We start from the raw sequence: 22,815 nt of genomic DNA, 5'->3' as shown, positions 1-22,815 counted from the left end.
TGTTCGTTACAATTATCGTGATAAGTCGTAATTTTTAGTGTTTAATTTTAAGTGTTAGTTATTAGTAAAAAATAGTGTTATCTTTATTATATTTAGAGTTTTAATCGCTAAAACTAACTAAAAGAACCAAAATGGAAGAGATTAAACTCATACCAAGAGAAATACTATGTATCATCCCCAAATTTGATGGAGATGAAAAACTGTTAAACCTATTTATCAATAAAAGCGAATACATTATAAGATCATTCCAAGATGCGAACAATAACGCACAAAACTTATATGTATATCATGCCATAACGAGTAGGCTTATCGGTAAGGCAGCTTCACTGCTTAGTGATTACCAAAATATAACTTCATGGACTGAATTAAAGGAAATACTTACCCAACATTTCGGAGACCCGCGATCGGAAGAATGTATCGCACTAGAATTAGAAGGGTTAAAAATAAAACAAGGTGAAAGTTACATACAGTTTTGCCACAGAATACAAAATGTTAAAAGCTCCCTATTTTCAAAAGTAAACCGCCTCACGGATGAAGGAGTTAAAGCCGCGAAGATGATCATATACAATAATACTGCGTTAAATGTTTTTCTGTACAACCTCCCGGAGGACATGATCCGGATTGTTAGATTAAGGGGTTGTACAAACTTAGAAAATGCACTTAGCGTAGTTACAGAAGAAGTAAATTTTATACAACAATATAACGCAAAGATTAGTAAGCCAAAACCTATAACTCAAAACACTTTCCAAAATCCATTAAAACCTAATTTTAGTACGATGCCTTTAAATCAAAACTTTAAATACGGCAGTCCTCAACAGCCAATTGGTTATAGACCGAATTTCGCTCAACAACCTCGACCAAATTTAATGCAACCACCTCGACCAAATTTTATTCAACAGTTAAGGCAAACACCACAAGCCCAAGGCTATAAATTTGGCACACAATCTAATAATAACCACCAATTGCGACCTTTTCAAAATTCCGGTTATAAATTTGGAATCCCAAATCAACAAACAGCCCAACCTCGTTTTAAATTTGGCATACAACATGCCCAGGCACCGAACCCCGGCTTAAATAGCGATGTATCAATGCGCACGGCACCTATAAGGCACAACGAAACTCATAATCTATATTACTGCGATGAACCAAATTATGAAAATTACGATAACTCAACCTTAAATTATAAAGAAGACGCCGCGAACGAGTTATACGATTATACCGATCCGGAAGTAACTGAAAGCAATTTTAATGACAATAACGAATTTTCTGTTACCGGCCTCCGACGAGACGGTGAAATAATTAATTTAAATTATTGTGACAGCATCTTAAAATTACCACATATTATAGTTCCCGAAATAAAAGCAAAGTTTCTCATAGATACAGGAAGCAGCCGTTCTTTTATAAGTCCAGCCAAAGCGGAAGAATATTTTAGAGATCATAAACAGTATGAACAATTCACAGTTGTTAGTACCCATGCGCAAAGCACTCATGATGAGGTTATAGTAATTCCGTTATTAAAAACTTTTAGAAGCTCACTTTCCCACAAATTTTATGTATACAATGTAGACAGTAAGTATGATGGATTAATCGGATCTGATTTACTTAAGAACCTAGATGCAAATATCGATATGAAACACCAAGTTTTAGAAACATTTAACGCCAAAATACCGATTATTTATAACCCTCCGTTAAAAATCACCTTAGAGCCTCGATCAGAAACTAGAGTATCAATTCCAACTAACTTTCAGAACGGTGACTCTACATTAGATTTTCAAACTTTTCGTGAAAGCGTTCGTATGCCAGCAGCAATAGTTGACGTGTCAATGAAGGTTAATGTAGATGAAAAGGAGCGAAATCTTCAAAAACACTTAACCGATGCAACAGACGAAATAGTAAAAGTTAGTAACGATCAGGCTGGAACATGTGACCCGCGACCCCTGACGCCGAATACAATTTCGTCTGATTCAGACCGAACAGTGCCTATCACTAAAAATAATCGCCCGAAGTCCCCATATTCGATTCCGTCACCTGATATTGGTACAATAACCGCGGAAAGCAGCACCTTGACCGCGTCTAGCAATAATAGCGAAAATACAGATACGGTTCACTCAGCTCGCGATCTTGATAGGGAAGGCATACTGATTCTAGATGAAGCTGTAGATTTTAATGAACAATTAACTCAACAATTTGTAAAAGATCACTACAAACGTACAAAATTTTTAAACAAATATCTTAAAGACAAAATTATTCATAAGAAACAGGTTATTAAGGATAAGTATGGCGGTGAAAATAATTTTAACATAGACATAGGAGATTCGGTTTACATTAAAGGAGTTAACACGAGACGTGCTAAAGATAAGCCTAGGTATCAGAAAGCGATAGTCACGGGACCGACCCATAGAAATATTGTGCCAGTAACGACGCATCATCGTGAGACTAAAGTTCCCATTAAAGACATTAAGCGTCCTCCACAGGTTACTAATTTTGGCGATCCACGTGATCCAAAACCAGGGCCTTCAACTGCACCAGATTAAACGGAACCCCGGAATACTACCTCTCCGTGAAGGCTATGCAGTCGTCAGCAATGACACATGGAGAGTTATTAAGGTTTTAGATTTAAAGTTAATATATGAAGATTTAGAATTTAATATAAATAGTTATCTATCATTTAGAAATCAGGTTCATAGTTGTATTGATGTAAAAGCGTTAGGTTCCGATTTTATTACAACAGAATTACAAACAGATTATCATATGAATTATACTATTGATAAATTTGAACAATTAATTCCGTCTTCTAGATCTAAACGTGGTTTATTAAATCCACTTGGTTCAGTTATAAAAATTATCACCGGTAACCTCGACAACGAAGATGCTATACAATTTGAAAACACTATTGAAAAATTAAAGACTAAACAAGACTCTATAATACATAAGATGACGATCGTTACTGAGATGGTGGGTTCGTTATTAAATGTAGCTGAAATATCTAATAACAATTTCATTGCAATCCAGAATAAGCTAAATGTAATTGATTCGCTTTTAAATGACACAAATTTACATCAAAGGACTAATGAAATTATACATACATATTCTGCATTCTTACATAATTTTATGTCTCTTTACGTTAGATTAAGTGAAATAGAAACTGCTGTAGCTTTTAGTAAAATTAAACTTTTACACCAATCCGTTGTAGATACTAAGGAATTATTACTTTTATTAAAAAACATTGAAACTAGCTCTAAGTTGCCATTTCCAGTAAATTTAGATAATGTTCTTAAAATTGAACAATCAATAGAAGTACAAACTTATGTAAAACAAAGTCAAATAAAATTCGTAATGACTATTCCATTAATTACTGACGACATTTATTCATATTTTAAAATAATACCTTTACCTATATTTAACGAAGAAAAAGGTCAGACTTCCCTTATCCTACCCAAATACCCATATGTCCTTGTGAAGGGGTTGAAAACCATGCCACTTTCACAACCATGCAAAGAAATAGATGAAGACCGGTTCCTATGCCCGGAAATACTGACATCAACATTATATAAAGACGATTGTTTAGCTGATCTTTTGCGGCTATCTACAAATGTTTCCAGTTGTCAGCCGATTCCCATTTCCATAGATGACGTGAAAATCGACAATGTTCTGCCAAATAGATGGATACTATACGTAAATGTGGAAACAGTACTTACCAAGGTCTGTGAAAACGAGGTAACCCAAGAATTCCTTCATGGTACCTATTTATTGACGTTAGACGAGACTGGCTGTTACGTGAAAATCGGAGATATAACACTAAAGAAATATGAAGTAAATGGAATTGATATTATATACCCAAGTTTACCAAAAATTATATTACCAAATTTGATGAACTTCCCGACCGACAGGAAGCCTGTTAACCTGAAGGGTGCAAATTTAACTGACATAAATATGCTTAGGCATTTAATTGAAAATAGTGAAAATAGTGAAAACCAGTTTAGTAGTACAGTGAATAGTGCCGTCGGAGTGATTAACATTATAACTTTTGTATTAATCGTAATTATAATTGTAATTGTGGTAGTAATTAAGTCTAAATTAAGAAAAATATGTATTCAAGAAAATCCTTCAGATTTTCTTGAAACTGAGGATGGAGGAGTTATGTCGGGGCAACCCGCAGTACATGCATGTGATATCGTATTTGTTAACGCAGCATAACTACGGCCACCCTGCATCGCCTTAATGCATTTTGTATTTCTTAGAACATAGATTGCAGCGTTGCATTTTTGTTTAACGATAAGTTTATAGTTTAAGTTTTCATTCTGGATGTAGAGAGCACATATTAAAGACGTTTAAATTAAATCTTGTCTTTTTAAAAAACGTCCTTCGGTCCGTCGAAATTTGAGTAGGTATCGTTTCATATGATATTAAATTTCAGTTTCAAAAACACAATAAATAATTCGAATTTATTTTAAACTTATTAAAGTAAGGTATCTTGTACATTTAACATTTTACACTTTCTCTTGGAGTTCAAAACAAAAATGTTATAGTGAAATACAATAAAAACTGCCCCAAAAATAATACATGTATACACCTATTCTATAAAATTCTCTGCTCGTTTTCCTATATGCACTCTGAAAGCATTTTCAAGCAATAAGCTTATGCTGCGCAAACCTCTACTGTTAGACTACTCTGTAAGTCTGTAAATGGACGATTAGATAGAAATCGTATGTGCACCCAGAGCAAGTTAGATTTCATGAGGTGTTACTAATGTAACCGTAATGTGTGCAGCATGTTGCAAAATACACGATCACAACCGCAATGTCCAATTTCCATAACAGTAATAAATACCTATGGGGATATTCTGCATATTATAATCTTTGTAATAGAGATAAAAGGATAGAATGGAGACCAATATAGTATAATTAATATACTATCTATTTACATATCTATTAGATAGCTGTGTAAATAAATGTATCACTAGTAAGCTATGTAATTATACTTCTGAATCGATTACAATTAAATTTAATAATAACACGGCTACTTCTTATCCAAAAAATCCCACGGGAACGGCAACTATGCGGCTTTTTCTTTGACTACGCGGGCGAAGCCGCTGGCAGAAAGCTACCTATATTCAACAGAAAGCTTACAAATCAACTAAGCTAGCTATTAATAAATTAAGAAGAAAACAAAAGTAGAGAAACTAATAAAATTTCCTTCAAAAATATAATACAAATATATCCATTATCCATATACGCTCTAGGAATTCTATTATTCTAGTACCTAACTGTGGGTCTACGCAACAAGTAGGTCCCACCTCCGAGTGATTTGCATCTAACGTCACGTAACGCCAGGTGTTATCGCTAAAATATGTCACCTGGATTTATTAGACTTCTTTGTTCCAGTAACTACTTAACATATCTACAGATTGCAGATGTTTTGATCAAAATATCTATCTATACCCAATGGTAGAACTTATAATATTATTATACGGATACCATATCGATAACAATGAAATTTGGTATGTAGATTGTAGGTAGCTGAAGACCCAGAATAAGAAGAAGAAGAAGAAAAGTTTATTCAACACCACACACATAATAAAAGAAAAAAAAAATAGTACTTATTCCTAATCAGTGTGTGCTAAAAAGGGTGCTAAAAAGGGTCGCTACTCGGCATGTGCTGCACTTGTTGTGAAGCGCTGATTTTCAGTAGCCCCTTGTTGGAGTGCCAGTCAATAGACTTGAATTATAAAATATACGTATTATAATTTCTCATGTATACTTAAATATAGGTAATATATAAATATATAATAATTAGTAGAATACACAACACAAGTACATATTAATAATAATAGTAATATAATATAAACAAAACATAATAACATAATTTTACATATAGGTAATATAGATATGAAATACAATATAACACAATAATATTATAACACAATAAGATATAGGCTACTTTTTATCCCGGAAATACTATAGGAACGGAAACTATACGAGTTTTTCTTTGAAAAGCTCGCGAAGCCGCGGGCTGATATCTATTATAGTAGTATCTTTTTACTGAAGTAATTTATTACTTACTAGCTTTCCGCCTGCGGCTTCGCCCGCGTTTTCAAAGAAAAACCCGCATAGATCCCGTTCCCGTGGGATTTCCTGGATAAAACCTAGCCTATGTTACTCGTGGATAATGTAGCTTTCGAATGGTGAAAGAATTTTTAAAATCGGTCCAGTAGTTTATGAGCCTATTCATTACAATCAAACAAACAAACAAACAAAGTTTTCCTCTTTATAATATTAGTGTAGATAGGAACTAAAAGGAATAAACAATTGAAGTTGATCTTTGAGTCAAGGTACGTTTACATGAAGTCGTGACAAACAGACACATCAACAACACACATCATTCATGTTTCCAAATCCGAGCTTCTCTCTCTCAGCAAAAAAATATTTTAAAGAAACAAAGCTAAGAAACAAAGGATCAAAACTCCACCAAATTCAAAGCTCAAAGACTCAAAATGCAATTACTCCCCACGAACTGTCAAATCGCGTCAATCAAAGGGAAATTCAGGGTTTTTAAATGCCTACATTTCACGTTCTTTGGGGTAACCGTTGTCTTATAGCAGTGTTACTTCCTGTGTAGGAAAGAGATAGCGCCAGACAACCTATATAACGCTGTCATTTATCCATACTGGAAATAATACTGCTGTAAGATCAAGGTACGGGGGCTTGTCTCTCAACTGAACTCATAAGCAATAAGTGTATGCTCTGTAACGAACAACTAAACTGACAACATGAAGTTTATTATTGTTTGGCATTTTGAAATCTTAATCTTTGCAGCTTGATCACACCCCGGACACTCCATACAAAATTATCGTTTTGACAGTCACACTGTAGAGAATGCAAATGTGTGTGTTAACGCTTTATGGTTGGCACATTTGTGACTAGCGTAAAAAAAAATTCGCGTTTTTCTGATGAAATACATCCGTAAACAGCACAATATCTAACCATTTTCTACGAAAAACGATAATCACAAATCCAAAATAATAAAATTGCTTTAAGTCAATTTGATTAATGTTGTCAATCTTCGTTGCGTTTCGTCTAAAGACGTCGTTGGTATCGTCCTTGCGGGGAAATGGGTACCATAACATGTCTGATCGTGCGGGGTGAGGTAAGTGTTTAATTTTGGCGGGAGGCGGAGAGTGTCCGTTCTGTAGCGTTTAGCTACTATTATGTATTCTGTGGCTTGATATAAATTGTATTTGATAGGAAGGGATGCTTGAAAATTTTCCGGAGTAAAATATGTGATGAGATAATGTTTAATCTTCATTTTAATGATTTATGTTGTAATTTTATTAAGTTTTGTTTGGAATTACAGAGACCAATGATTTGAAGAAAGTGATTCTTACCTGCTTGTACCTGTGAATGCGTTGAACTGATGAACAAACATCACATACCTAGTGAAAACTGCTCATAATTAAACATTAGATATTCCGCTTAATCATATTTGGATTTATATTTCAATAAGGAATTTCTGTTTTTTTTTTTTTAACTTGCCTCACGTTACTTTTATTTTACAATTTTGAAACAACTATTTACGTACCTATTCTTTATGGTATTGATTCATTGAATTTACAGCGAGGAATGGGTTAGGTACCCATAATGTAAGGTATGGTCAAAACTCTTATAAAACATGATCGGCTTGTTACGTAAAAAATGGAGGTGTGAACATAGAATCCCGGATCTAACCTTAAGGCACTTGACGGGATAAGCCGAAGCCATAAATTTCAACGGTGTCTAGGAAAAATTAATGGTAGGGTATCAGTTCAATCTTTTCTTAGCACTGCATAAAAAACTCTTTGGAATAATACGCACTGATATATCGAGAATTATATTTTTTATCACGATGGTTTTGGAAATATATTTCAATTACTTTCATTAGGTAGTTAATTTGGATTCCTGCATTTGGTGTATTTTTTTTTCAATGCAGCGCTAGATTTCCCTTCTTTTTATTCGACTAAGCAACAAACTATAAAAACAAATGTTATATCGTTTTGTTTAACTATTTCTATTTATTACACTGTTCTAAGTATCCGATCAAAGAAAAGGGATAAAATGAAAACGATTCGAAAGGATAAAGGTTCGAGACGAAACACAAACAAATAGTTTTTGTCGAAAAGTTTAACATTTGAATAGGCGAAAGTTACAAACCAGACTTTATTTTCTTTCCACAAAACTATAACCCGACCCTTACGAAAATGTGAATATTATACGTTCTAACTATTCAGTAATCTGTGATGCAAGATATTACGCCAATATATAACAGGTTATTTCAAAGCTGAACTATAAACAGTGTGGAATAAAGCAGGTGGCAGTGCCGTAGTTAGACAAGTTAGTCAGGCGGACTAGTCGGGACTTAGTAGTATAATTAATGCGTTTACCGTACCACGTAAACAAATATTGTTGGGAGAATTTAATTATGCGAGCTGTGTTTAGTTGGATCCGCTCAAGCGAATGGGATTCAATTGCACGCAGCAAGACTGCTTTTACGGGTTAAGTAACGCGGATTCGTAGAAGTAATGTTTCGTAGTCACAGGTTTCGTAGCATGATTATTTCTGGGTATTTCACGTAAGTAGGTAATGTTGTCTTAAACTAATGCAACTCTTTGACGTAGGTATATAAACATAATAACTTAAATTGCTTCTGGGCGGGTCACTGAGCTCCTTTTAAACGGCTGTACCGATTTTAATAAAAATATGTAGGTATCGAGAATTATTCACAATTCAAATGCAAACAAAGCCGCCAATAAAAACTAATCTATACCAATATTATAAAGCTGAAGAGTTTGTTTGTTTGAACGCGCTAATCTCAGGAACTACTGGTCCGATTTGAAAAATTATTTCAGTGTTAGATAGCCCATTTATCGAGGAAGGCTATATTATATAATCACGCTAAGACCAACAGGAGTGGAGCAATGCAGGTGAAACCGCGCGGCACAGCTAGTATTATATTGTTTCCAAATACATAATAAACACAACGTTTATCATTTAAAAATACACAGTTTACTAGCCGCTGCACTGTAAAAGGAAAAAATGCATTAGGTACTTATGTATATTGCTTAGGTTAGTTACGCTTTGCTATGTAAGATTTCAGAGCTTATCTTCACTATTCAGATACCTACAAGAGCCAAATACTTAAATAGCAACTTAAGAAGATTAGTTAAAATATACAGAGTATTTTAGTTACACCTTTCCTAGGAATAGCTCAAGTGATCAATGATGGAATGATCGAAATCCTCGCTTACTTCAATTATTAAAATAAGAACAAAAACAACTATCTCTGCACTGAATACCGTCCATAGTTTACAGGGATATTAAACAAATTGTTCACAAGGTATTTCATTTCGTTCCTGGAATCCTGGATGGCACAATATTATCGTACATTTGGAAATACGTGGATTTCCAGTTATGAGGTTTGTCGAATTATGTATTTTCATAGGGTTGTACTGTTTCTGTTTTAAGAAAGTGTTGTATATATGTACATAATTTTGTATATTAAAGGATTTAAGAAATTAAAGACTTATGTTCGTAAAATGAGCTTTATTGATTTTATCAATTATTGTATATTTCAAACATTTAGCAAGCGAGATTAGCAGACTGGGAAGTAAGACATGTAATATCACTAAGTACATAGTTTCGAACCAAGTCGCTTTCTCTGTCGATTTAAAACATCGCAACGGATTTTATTTAAATGCATTATCATCTTTATTATATATCGAAGATTATTTACATTTAAATAACTTACAGTTGTCGAAATAAGATCACATTACTTATCCTGAACTATGATTACGCATTTTGCTAAACATGCATCTTCACACAATGAAAATATCAATTTAATACATAAACTTTTCTACATAAACAGCGATAGAGAGGTTTGATTTAGTATTTATAACCAGCATAAATAACATCTATATCCTAATTTGATATTTAAGTTTTATAGTATTCAAATGCTTTATAAATATGATTTTTTAAAGAATAGAAAATCACATCGTGAATACACGATGCGGGATTCGAACCCGTGTCTTCTGCCTAATGTCGTCGAATCCCGCCTCGTGATGATTTTTTTTTTCTAATTAAAATTTATAACATACTAGCGGTCCGCCCCGGCTTCGCCCGTGGTACATGTTTACGTTTTCTCTACATAAGATCCATCCTCGTACTTCAAGGAATATAATAAAAAAAGAATTATCGAAATCGGTTCAGCCGTTCTCGAGTTATGCGCTTACCAACACATTTTGCGATTCATTTTTATATATAAGAAGATTATTAGTTATACTAATTATAATAATAAATTTCTAATACATATTTAATAAATTAAAATCTACAACGTCGCTAACACTTTCTCGCACCGCACACACTTATCACTATCACCAATCACATTAAACTTCCTACATCTCAAACATTGTCCTTTCTTACTAACAGTGGCCATGATATTCCAATTTTTCACATTTTTCTCCGTTTCATGCAACTCCACATTAGATACTTCTAATATTTCAAACAAAACACTATCATTTACACCATCCGACATATTTAAATTATTTAATTTCGCATACAAATCGGAATTCACTTGCACAATCAAATCAAACTTCTTCAAACTTTCGTTTTTCATACGAATGCAAACGTCCCTTTTCAAATTCAAGATGGCGTCCATTAATGAAACGTCAATCGGTTTTGGCGGCAAAAGTGACAGTTCCTTTGTGAAATAAAACGGTTGGTTGGACAATGGATGGTGTTGCCATGCTTCTTCAACCAAATGGGGTAAAATAGGACCCAGAGTTTTACACAGGGTTGCCATAATCGTATGAATTGCTAATTGCGCGGCAAGACGTTCTGCGGAATCTTTTTCTGAACAATACAATCTATCTTTTATACAATGGCAATACAAAGCAGACACTTTATTACTAACAAAATGAAGAATCGATTGCGCTCCACTATTATACCTAAAATTGTTATAATGTTCGTTTATTTGTTTCAAAAATGTGTGACATTCGTTAACTATGTACTGGTCGAAGAAATTTAAGGGTGGGTTTTTACTAAAGTCTTCGGTTTTTAGGTCATTTACGACGCCTAGAAGATATTTCATGATGTTTCGTATGCGAATGATTTCTGATTGACAGTCGTCTAGAAGTTTCTTACTGATTATGATTTGGGAATGTTGCGTCGCGTGACATGCTACCCACCATCTGTGAAATAAAATTAAGTACTTTTTATCTATACTAATATTATAAAGAGGAAAGGTTTGTATGTATGTATGTATGTATTTATGGTTTTCACGCATAAAGTACTGGACCGATTTTGATGAAATTTGGCACAGACAATTTTTAGACCCTGAGAAAGAACATAGGCTACCTTTTATTGCGAAATATGTACCACGGGCGAAGCCGGGGCGGACCGCTAGTAGAATATAACAGAATGAGCTATACATGCCATCACATGAGATGTCATACAATTCTACATAATATGTATAACATTTATTCTTAACTAGAGGTCCGCCCCGGCTTCGCCCGTGGTACATATTTCGCAATAAAAGGTAGCCTATGTCATTTTTCGGGTATTAAAATATCTCCATACCAAATTTCATGCAAATTGGTTCAGTAGTTTAGGTGTGATTGAGTAACAGACAGACAGACAGAGTTACTTTCGCATTTATAATATTAGTAGTTATGGATTAATAATATCGAAAAAATATATTCCTTTTTTTTGTTTAATAAAAAAAATGTGTACTTTAATCTGTTGAAATTGAATATAAACCCAGTCTGAATTGAGTGAATTATATTACAACTAGCTTCCCACCCGCGGCTCGCCCGCGCAATCAAAGAAAAACCCGCATAGTTCCCGAGGGATTTCCGGGATAAAACCTATCCTATGTCCTTTCTCGAGTATCAAAATATCTCTATACCAAATTTCATGCAAATTGGTTCAGTAGTTAAGGTGTGATTGAGTAACAGACAGACAGACAGAGTTACTTTCGAATTTATAATATTAGTATGGATTTAATAAAATTATGTTTATTGAAACAATCACTCTTCTTACGCAGTCACTTATAAATCAGAAATCATCATAAATAATATGTTATGTATATCCTCTAAATAAATTAATTTTATTTAGTTACGTAAATTACCTCAAAGTATCAATCCCATACGCCGGACAATTTTTATCCCCATGTATGATTGTAACAGGATCTATCACATTGCCTATTGATTTGGACATTTTGCGTTTCTTCTCGTCTACTACAAACCCGTGCACGAATATTGACCTATAAATAATAAACAATACATTAAAACTTAACAAATTATATACTAAAATCTGCCTTTATAACCACGCCTTTAATAGGTGGAAACAGAATGAAAATCGATACAGTAGTTTTTGAGTTCTTTGCTAACATAAAGACGGCCGTCTGGCCGTCTGTCTAGACTACTTATTTTTTAACCGACTTCAAAAAAAAGGAGGAGGTTATCAATTCGGCCGGTATATTTTTTTTTATGTATGTACACCAGTTACTCCGAGGTTTCTGAACTGATTTACGTGATTCTTTTTTGTTCGATGCGGGATGGTGTCGAATTGGTCCCATAAAAATTTTATTCGAATAGGCCCAGTAGTTTTTATTTTATGAGCATTTTTGTCTGTATTTGTAAATGTTGCAAGTGCAAGTTTGAAGTCGGTTTGTTTTTAACGCAGTTATCACTTGTTGTTATTTTTATGGAGTATATTTCACACTGGACTCTAAGGTTCCCATTTTTTTTCTGTTTCACAAAAAACAGAAAGTGTCATACACATTTTAAATATTCTTTATTACATACTAGCTTACCGCCCGCGGCTTCGTCCGCTTTGACTTAAACCTAATAAATTATATACTAAAACCTTCCTCTTGAATCACTATATCTATTAAAAAAACCGCAACAAAATCCGTTGCGAAGTTTGAAAGATTTAAGCATACAAAGGGACATAGGGACAGAGAAAGTGCCTTTGTTTTATACTATGTAAAGAAGTATATAAAAATACCTATTTTACTCTAAAAGAAACTTACTCATAAGGAGCTTCACAACTCAAAGCTATAGACGTCAATAAGGACGCTTGAAACCAACCAGTCAATTGGTCTATACCTTCCGAATATATTCTGGATTTCTTGCCATCTAGCGTTTGCCAGGAAAGACCTGAATCTATCCAGATATCCATTATATCCTAGAAAAAATGTGTGCTTGTAGTCAGTGGCGGTACGTTCATACAAGCCGAAAAGCCCGGCTTGCCTAAGGAATTCGCTACGAGACAGGAAAATACCCAAATTCACTTTTGAATATTCGCGCGCAACGAGCAATTCAAAATTTGCTCCGAAATTCAATGAAAACTCACCTATTTACAAACAATGTCGAAGTCGAGTCAAACTTTTTAATTTCATTCTTCTTGCTATCTAAATAAAGTCGTACTTTGTATAAACAGTGCGGTGTCCTTCTTGAGTGACATATAGTTCTCTCGCTTGCACTCGTGGGCTTTTACCGGGCTTTGCGCTTATCTCTTCTAACGTATGAAATTTCGTTGAAGTAGCTACATACCTATCTATAGAATTCTATAGCAATTTATATGGCCAACAAAGCCGGGCTTTAACAGTGTGAAGATAGTTACGATTGCGCGTCGCGCGAACGAACGTCGTGAATATTATTGTTAGTATGGTTTAGCGCGTGATTATAACGGTGTAATTTAGGTTAAGTTTTTCGAATTTTGTGATAAAATAAGTGTCGCGACATAGATTGTATTGTAAATTGTGATGGTTTGCTTTGTGCTCAGCGGGGAAGGTAAAATCATTAAACTTTACTGTAAAACAACGATTAATTTCTTCATCAAAACCAACTCCCGATTTGTGCAGTAAGTAACATAAACCAAATTTTAATTGTATTGTTTACGAATTAATCGATTTCATGAATGAGAATTGGTTAGAAGAAGCCTTCTGATGAAACTTGCACATATTTTGGTATTTACGATTCTTGCTAGTTGTTCTTCCACGGAGCGTGCTTTCTCAGCGTTAAATCGAATTCATAGGTAGGTAGGTACGTATTTAAGAAATACACAAGGCCAAGAACGCCTTTCTGAATTAACAATGACTGTCATTGAGAAAGAGCTGTTAATTGAATTAAAACAATCACCTAAGTAGGTACCTACTCCTATTCTGATGTTATAAAATATTTCCTTCAGAAAGATCGGCGTTTTGAATTAGAATATAAATGATCTGTACAATTTTATAATATAATGTCATATAGTTTTATATAATTTATAGATATAGATTTTAATATGATTGTAATGGTAAACGTTTGACTCAACTGTTTGCGGGCGCGCGTGAAGATTTAGAAGATTTGATTCGGTATGTTCACATTTTTTATAAGTTTTATAACGAACATAGGTACCTACTTAGTAACACAGTGTATACCTAATTCAAGAAAAGGGTACCCAGCAAACACTTCGAAAAATTTGGGCTTGCCCAGTCCTTACACCCTAGGCACGCCACTGCTTGTAGTAGTGTACACACGTAAGAAGTGAAACTTCTTTATGACCTTATTTTTCAAAAAATAATTTACTATATGCAACTTTACAGAAATACGTCGAATCACGTGTGGTAGGGATGAGAAAAAGATGGCGCGTAACGGAAAAATGTCACGCGTAACGAAAAAATGTTACACTAAATTTTTTTCCAACCAAATTTTTGTTTCACATCAAAAATATTTTTTAATTTTTAAGCATAATGTTGATTAAATTATCGACATTTTAAGAATAGTAATGAACACATTTTTTTCACCCTAGTAATTAGACTGGGAAATTTAGAATATTTAAGGCTTAAGCCTTAAACAATCAATTAAAAAGTATATTTATTACTAGTAATCCACCCGCGGCTTGGCCCGTGTTCTCAAAGAAAACCGCCCATAGTCCTTGTTCCTATTTGATTTCCGATAAAAAGTAACCTATGTCTTATTCTAGGTTTTCAGCTACCTTCTTACCAAATTTCATTGTAATCGGTTCAGTAGTATTCGCGTGAAAGAGTAACAAACATCTACCCCTCCATCGATTTTCACAAATTTTCCATTTATCTTAGAAGCTGATAAGGCGCATCCACACCAGGCCGAAAAATTACAAACATAGATGTTGAATTACCTTCCCCTTAACAACATCTTGTCCATCTGTATTATATTTATCTAAAACCTCATTCGGTACGACATCTTTAACATCACACGTCCACCATATATCTGCATCTTTCGATTCTATTAAAGTGCATAATTTTTCTATTACTTTCCTGAAAATAAATAAATAGTACAATCACGTATAATCCTTGTTTTGTACTTCAAAATGACTAAAAGTACTTTTTCCATCATTATAAATTTATAATATACTAGCTGCGCTCCGCGGTTTCACCCGTGTGACTCTGCTCCTGTTGGTATTAGCGTGATGATATATAGCCTTCCTCGATGAATGGGCTTTTTAACACTGAAAGAATTTTTCAAATCGGACCAACAGTTCCTGAGATAAGCGCGTTGTGCTTTATAAATAAAAAAATTTAAAAGAATATAAATAAAATCCTATATTATTATACTTACTCGTCAACTATAACATCGTTTCCCTTATACAATACAGGTATGGGCACACCCCAGGCTCTTTGGCGCGAAATGCACCAATATGGCCGCTTTTCCAATTGCGCTTTAAAACTCTGTCGTGATTGGTCCGCGGAGGATGGTGGTAGGAAATCCACTTTATCTAGAGCTGCCTAAAAAAAGAATTTACTTTATTTATTTGTAGATATACAAATTTAATTTTTTAGTTAAAAAGCTAAAATAATTATAAAAGACGAGAAGACCCTATAGAGTTTTATAATTTAATAATTTTAATTTTTTTATTAATTTTAAATATTAAAATTATAAAATTATTTTGTTGGGGTCATAAAAAAATTTATTAAACTTTTTTTAAAAAATTACATTAATTGTAGATTATAGATATTTGTAGATATTATAATTTTTGTTATTCCGAATCTTACCACGCAAATTCTAAGAATTGTTAGGACAATCTCTAAGTAGGATTTTTATATATTGTTTATTTTTCTCGTACAATAAAATAAATTGAAAGAATGCTTCACATTTTTCTAGGAGGTATGATACAAAAACTGACTTAAGAAGGAACATAAAAGCATTGTAACTTTGATAACAAGAGCGTGTATGCCTAGCACCCGTGTCAGAAGTGTAACTTCCTTGGCAAGATCCAAAGATACCAAAATCGTCGCCTTACTCCATGACGTGACGGTATTGCCATGATTTTTTTCTCCCAACGCGCCTAAAGAAGCATCACTGTTATACGTATAACATTAAATCTTTTAAGAAAAATAATATAAGCGTCGAAAATGGCAAGTTGATACAAGAACTACTCGTACAAGTGATTGCGTTAAAAACAACCGACTTCAAACTTGCACTTGCAACATTTACAAAAACAGACAAAAATGCTCACAAAATAAAAAATACTGGGCCTATCTGAATAAATTTTTTATGGGACCAATTCGACACCATCCCGCATCGAACAAAAAAAGAATCACGTAAATCGGTTCAGAAACCTCGGAGTAATCGGTGTACATACATAAAAAAAAAAACATACCGGCCGAATTGATAACCTCCTTTTTTGAAGTCGGTTAAAAATATTGAAACATACTAACCAAAGCGCGCTCCTTCAAAGCAGCAGTATCGATAAACCACTGATGGCTAGCTCTCAATATCACTGGTTTTTTCGTCCTCCAGTCCAATGGATACGAATGTATGTATGTCCCTTTATGTATGATGGCATTTGCAAGTTTGTCCATCACAACCTCCTGACCCTCTGTTAGTACGGGCAGACCGTCGAAATCTGGGCCTAGATTCGTGTAACAACCTGTTTCGTCGACGTTACATTCCTAGAAAAGAATAAAGGTGAAATTTTATAATATTAAGAAAAAAGTCACTATTTAGTCTCTCTTTTAATACTGTGTAAAGTAAAAATTGACTGATGATGCAATATGCATGGATTTATACATTTTCTCACTTGAAAAATTGGTAAAATTGATAAAATTACATTTTGTAATTGTGTATATTCTGTGTCCCGCAAAGTTAAAACATCATGCCTTATCAAAAAATATGCATTAAATATATAAAAGAAACAGTCAATTTCAATCAACAATGAGGCATAATGCAAACAATCTGTTGACAAAATAATCCATACTAATACATATTATAAATGCGAAAGTAACTCTGTCTGTCTGTCTGTTACTCAATCACGCCTTAACTACTGAACCAATTTGCATGAAATTTGGTATAGAGATATTTTGATACCCGAGAAAGGACATAGGCTACTTTTTACCCCGGGAAATAGGATAGGTTTTATCCCGGAAATCCCACGGGAAAGGGAACTATGCGTGTTTTTCTTTGACGGCGCGGGCGAAGCTGCGGGTGGAAAGCTAGTTCAAGATAAAGTCAGTCCTCACAAAAATGTTCATATACACTTCAGTCTCCTCATGACCATGGCATTGCGAAATATGCGAAACGTCGGGATAATGAATAAATCGCGTTTAAAATCCGTTAAATTCTTTATACCTATAAACCTTACTTACCACAGTCATATTATTCTTCAGCGCAACTAGAAAGTCCTCCGGGCCGTGCGCAGGCGCGGTGTGCACCAATCCCGTGCCTTTGCCCTTTGTCACGTGATCCGCGGAGTAGAATGGACGTACCTCATTGGATAAGGGACTATTGTAGGTACTGTTTTGGAGTTTTGTGCCTTTAAAAAGAAATAAATGTTTGAGAAATGTATTTGTGACTAGCTGACTTGACAGACTTCATCCTGTCTTCGCGCAAATTGTCAAAATCAATCAAGCCGTTTATGCGTGATGCCGTACCCAATGAATTGATTCTTTTCAATCGCACACACACTTTATAGCTAGTTTGGAAAAATTCTTTTAAATATTTCTATACATTAACAGTTTGAATTGCAAATAAATTTAATAAATCTAAATTAAAATTAAAAAAATCAATATCGATACGTAGGCGGTCCCAAAATTACCCGACCTGACTTACGTACTGGCAGTTTTATTCGATTAAATACTCTTTTTAAAAAGTCTGATCAATTCAGATTTTAAATTTGGAATTCGAACACGCTAGGTCATTTGTCATTTGTTTTGTAGTCCTTGAAAGTGAACGCTGTCAGAGAATTTTCAATATGAAAAAATTGGTCTACGATACGTCATTCAATACTTTCATTTGAAAGGCCTCAGCCCAACTAACATAAAAGAAGAGCTAGATTCTACATTGGGGGAGTCTTCTCCTTCGTTTACAACGGTAAAATATTGGGTGGCCGAGTTCAAACGTGGCCGAACGAACTGTCAAGATGAACCTCGCAGTGGCCGATCAAATGCGGTGACTTCGCCAGAAATAGTAAAAAAATCCACAAAATTGTATTGGATGATCGTCGACTAAAAGTTCGCGAGCTAGCAGATATGGTAGGCATTTCAAAAAGTGCAGTACATCGTATCTTAACTGAAAACTTGGACATGAGGAAGCTGTGCGCAAGGTGGGTGCCGCGATTACTCACACTAGAGCAAAAACAGCGTCGTGAGGATGTTTCAGTCGAGTGTTTGGCAAAATTTCGAAGCAATAGTGCAGAGTTTTTGCGTCGATTTATTACCATGGATGAAACGTGGGTTCATTATTTCACACCGGAGATGAAAGAACAGTCAAAGCAATGGACTGCAAGGGGAGAATCGGCCCCAAAGAAGGCAAAAACGGTTCCATCGGCAGGAAGAGTCATGGCATCGGTTTTCTGGGACGCTCGTGGGATAATCTTCATAGATTATCTACCAAAAAGAAAAACCATCAACAGCGAGTATTACGCAAACTTGTTGCAGCGTCTAAGTGAAGAAATAAAGATAAAACGGCCTCATCTATCAAAGAAAAAAGTTTTGTTTCATCGGGACAACGCGCCAGTACACACCTCCAGCATTCCGATGGCTAAAATCAAAGAATTAAAGTTTGAATTGCTACCTCATGCACCTTATTCATCAGATTTGGCCCCATCTGATTATTTTATGTCCCCAAACTTAAAAAAAATGTCTCGGTGGGAAAAGATTTGCAATCAATGAAGATGTTGAGTCTACGGTTAATGCCTATTTTGAAGAGCTCGACGATTCCTACTACAGACGCGGCATTGAAGATAAAGAGCACCGCTAGGAAAAGTGTAAAGGACTACAAGGAAGCTATGTAGAGAAATAAATATAATTTATTCCATATTTTTTGTTTTTTCTTGGTTAGGTCGGCTACTTTTGGGACTGCCCTCGTATAATAATACCTACACTGTATTGGGCAAAAAAGTCTGCAGTACATATTATATTATTTTATAGTAATTTTTAAAAATTTATTTTACAATGCTTTAACACATTATATAAACAAGAAACACATACCATCAAACTCAACCACCACAGTAACCTCAGTTTCTAGAACTTTCTCCAGTTCTTCTATTTGATCCTTAGCAATTAGGAACATGCCATTTCTATTACTGAGTGTGACCACACAGTATGTCATAGAGGGACTGTATGCTATCGCCTTATTGGCTAGAAGCGTCCATGGTGTGGTCGTCCATATTAATGCTGAGACTTGTTTACTGCGAAAATATTTTAAATGAATGAATATATATTTTATTTTTTTATGCTAACTAAAAATGCTGTTGTGCAACTTGAAAAAGATGTGAAATTGATATTGTACATGAAATTATATTACTCTTGCAGTATATGAAATTCAGATAATATCATAATATGTAATTTAAAGTACCGAATAATTATTTGATATAAAATTAAAGAAATATTAAAATTTTGATAAAAAAAAGGTTGGTATAAAGATCATAAGGGCCGGCGCAGATATGTCTGGCCGCAGCGCAGAGCATTTTCATAGTCAAACTATTATCAACATTGAAGCATCGAAGTGTCACATGCAAAGGTAGCGTGCTGCGCGTCAATAATAGTTTGACAGATAAACCCGCTCCGCCATGTCCGCGCCGGCACTTAATGAAACATTAAATTAATGCTTATCAACCTATAATAGGTAACTTATAGTTACACTAAACCAGGAACACCTAAACATTTCGATATTCCCAAAAATGCAATGCCCTTGTGTACAATTTTAAATACTTAAAATAACCACTTACCTACCAATAGACTCCTTCACTACATCAGGTAGATTTACCATCGGAAAAGCGACATATACCTCTTGACTTTTAAATTGAGGATCATATTCCAATTCAGCTTCGGCTAATGCTGTTCTGAAAGAAGAACATATATTTATAAGCACTTCTTAACAAGAAAACAACTATATTACCTACTAGGTTCCGCCCGCGACTCCGTCCGCGCGGAAAAATTTAGAAAAATTAAGATTAAATTTTTTTTCGGGATAAAAATTATCCTATTTTATGCCCAGGATAATAAGGTATAATTATACCAAGTTTCATCGAAATCGAACCATTAGTTTTCACGTGATGCCTTCACATACAGACAGACAGACAAAAATTTTTATAATCACATATTTGGGTTTGGTATCGATCCAGTAACACCCCCTGCTATTTATTTTTTCAATATTTTCAATGTACAGAATTGACCCTTCTACAGATTTATTATAATATGTATAGATATTATGAGCATCTATAGTTTTAACTGCTTATTATTAGAATACTTTAAATACTGCTTGTTATCTTTTATTTCTTACCATAAGAGAAAGTTTCAATATTTTTTTCCAAAGTAATGAGCTTCTAACAATACCATGCAGGAGGAGTCAGTTGAAATCAGTCACAAATAAATATTATTATTCATGTCTTACATATTATGAGATCACTAGCTTTTAAAGGTCGCTTCAAATGCTAAATGCAAATTAAATGAAGCAATGTGATTGGTTTTTACAAACATATTCCTGGCTATACATTCTCGTATATTATTGGTGGAAAAAGACCCAAAGGCTGTGAAGTTCAAAATATTACTTCCAAAAACTTCACTTACCTAGATGAAGGAGACCAATACACCGGTTTTAAGGCCCTATAAATCAGACCATCTCTATACATCTTATAGAACAGTTTCAACTGATTTTGCACATATTTCTTATCCAGTGTCAAATAACACTGTTCATCCCAATCTGCCATAACTCCCCAACTCCTGAATGCCTCCTTTTGCTTTTCAACTGTTTCCAACGCAAAGGATCTGGCAATTTGCCTTGTATGTACAGGGTCGGAAGGTTCATTGTTGTTTGAAGTTTTTGCCTTTTGTAACGCTTTGAACTCTATTGGTAAGCCGTGGCAGTCCCAGCCTGGAATGTAGTGCACCTTGTTGCCTTGGAGAACTTGACTTCTGTTGTTGATGTCTTTTATTATCTAAAATGGAAAAATTTGAGTTGTTTAACTTTAAATTAAATGTATTGAACAATTTATACTACACTGTAGATAAGCAGAGTATATAATGTAATATTCTTACCTAACATACATTAAAATATATTGAATCTCATCAAATTAATAGTAATAAAAATTATGATATTTAATATCCCAATAGGTACCTTATTTACAGCATGTCCCATATGTAGGTCACCGTTGGCGTATGGAGGCCCATCATGTAAAACATACTCCGGACCCGTAAGTTGTTCTCTTTGCCATTTATATAATTCCGAAAATTTTGCTATCTACAATAAATACAAATATTGAATTAACAAGTGAAATTATATTTTTTTAAAGGTATTTGAATTAAAATTCTAAATAAAATTTTACCTCTGGAATATTATTTTTATCCTTTTGACTAGATCTCGCCGGAAATTTGGTTTTGGGAAACAAAATAGTATGTGAATAAGTTTTTGTCTTAGGTTCCGCGGAGCTTTTTGTTCGACTATATCCTATGCTTGTCCACCTTGTGCTTAACTTTATGTACTTAGAATAAAAAACATTAATATTTCTTGTAATAATCATTTTATTTGTTTTTCCGGGAGAATTTATTTCATTTTGAGGTTATATTGTTTTTGTGTTTTTTTATTAACTTTATGTCATATGTGACACTTGCTGAAACGTTTTGAAATTCGGTTTTAAGCTGATGTAAAAATATCTCGTTGTATTTTAAATTGTAAATGTATTCCGTAATTATAATCAACTTATTGAATATGCATCCGTGCGATTCCTACTATTCGCTTGGTGATACGCGAACTCGGTAATGGCGTACACGGAGTTAATGTACTACTTACGAATTAACGAATATAACTCTGTGCGAATATGTTAACAGTAGTTCGCGATAATAATCATAGTTTAAAGTTTTCGTCATGTTTTCAACTCAGTTTTCAAAAATAATTTTTTTTTAGAAATCACTAAAATCCTAAGCTAAAATCGCAGAAAAAAAATCACTGACAAGCTTTGACACATCAACAACTCAGGTTTTAATGACAGTTAACTGGCAAGTGTTGCCATTAAATTTTCGAAATAAAAAGCCAGTTTCATCTTTCGAACCAGACGTGACTAGTATAGATTTATTTATTGATTTAATTTAATAAATGAAACGATACCAATTTAAATTTCGCACTGTTTATGTATGATGTGCGCATGCCTTAATGCTCTAAGGCGCATGCGCAGGTTTCAATTATTTTATAACTAGTGGTCCGCCCCGGCTTCGCCCGTGGTACGTATTTAGTATCCTATATCCTTCTCCTGGCTCTAAACTACCTCCCTGCCAATTTTCAGCTAAATCGGTTCAGCCGTTCTTGAGTTATAAGTGGAGTAACTA

General features: G+C 34.2%; 1 protein-coding gene across 2 annotated transcripts; it reads right to left on the bottom strand.

The window, feature by feature from the left end:
- Positions 1-9,585: 9,585 nt before the first annotated feature.
- On the bottom strand, positions 9,586-22,067 carry LOC123701741 (isoleucine--tRNA ligase, mitochondrial). Of its 2 annotated transcripts, XR_006752775.1 has the most exons (13): positions 21,819-22,067; positions 21,611-21,733; positions 21,064-21,431; positions 20,223-20,336; positions 19,483-19,682; positions 17,641-17,807; positions 16,714-16,947; positions 15,614-15,780; positions 15,174-15,312; positions 13,063-13,217; positions 12,157-12,291; positions 10,299-11,218; positions 9,586-10,125 (listed from the first exon to the last, which is right to left on the bottom strand). XR_006752775.1 is itself a non-coding variant. In XM_045649252.1 (12 exons), exons 1-12 carry the CDS (start codon positions 22,011-22,013, stop codon positions 10,357-10,359), a joined length of 2,859 nt encoding a protein of 952 aa, XP_045505208.1. In that variant the 5' UTR covers positions 22,014-22,067; the 3' UTR covers positions 10,260-10,356. The 2 variants fall into 2 exon arrangements, 1 of the variants encoding a protein (XP_045505208.1); XM_045649252.1 differs by lacking the exon at positions 9,586-10,125 and having other exon boundaries at positions 10,260-11,218.
- Between the last annotated feature and the right edge of the window lie 748 nt (positions 22,068-22,815).

This window comes from Colias croceus, chromosome 22 (assembly GCF_905220415.1).
Source record: "Colias croceus chromosome 22, ilColCroc2.1".
Lineage (NCBI taxonomy): Eukaryota > Metazoa > Arthropoda > Insecta > Lepidoptera > Pieridae > Colias > Colias croceus.
Note: the sequence above shows the minus strand (reverse complement) of the source record. Positions and strands in the feature narration are given on the sequence as shown.

Bases quoted from the DNA above. Each gene is read 5' to 3' on its own strand.
- LOC123701741 (XM_045649252.1), bottom strand. From the start codon at position 22,013: ATGATTATTACAAGAAATATTAATGTTTTTTATTCTAAGTACATAAAG. The intron at 20,337-21,063 runs GTAAGTGAAGTT...TTCTTCTTTCAG, and splicing joins TATTGGTCTCCTTCATCTAG to AACAGCATTAGCCGAAGCTG. The intron at 15,313-15,613 runs GTAAGTATAATA...ATTTATTTTCAG, and splicing joins AACGATGTTATAGTTGACGA to GAAAGTAATAGAAAAATTAT.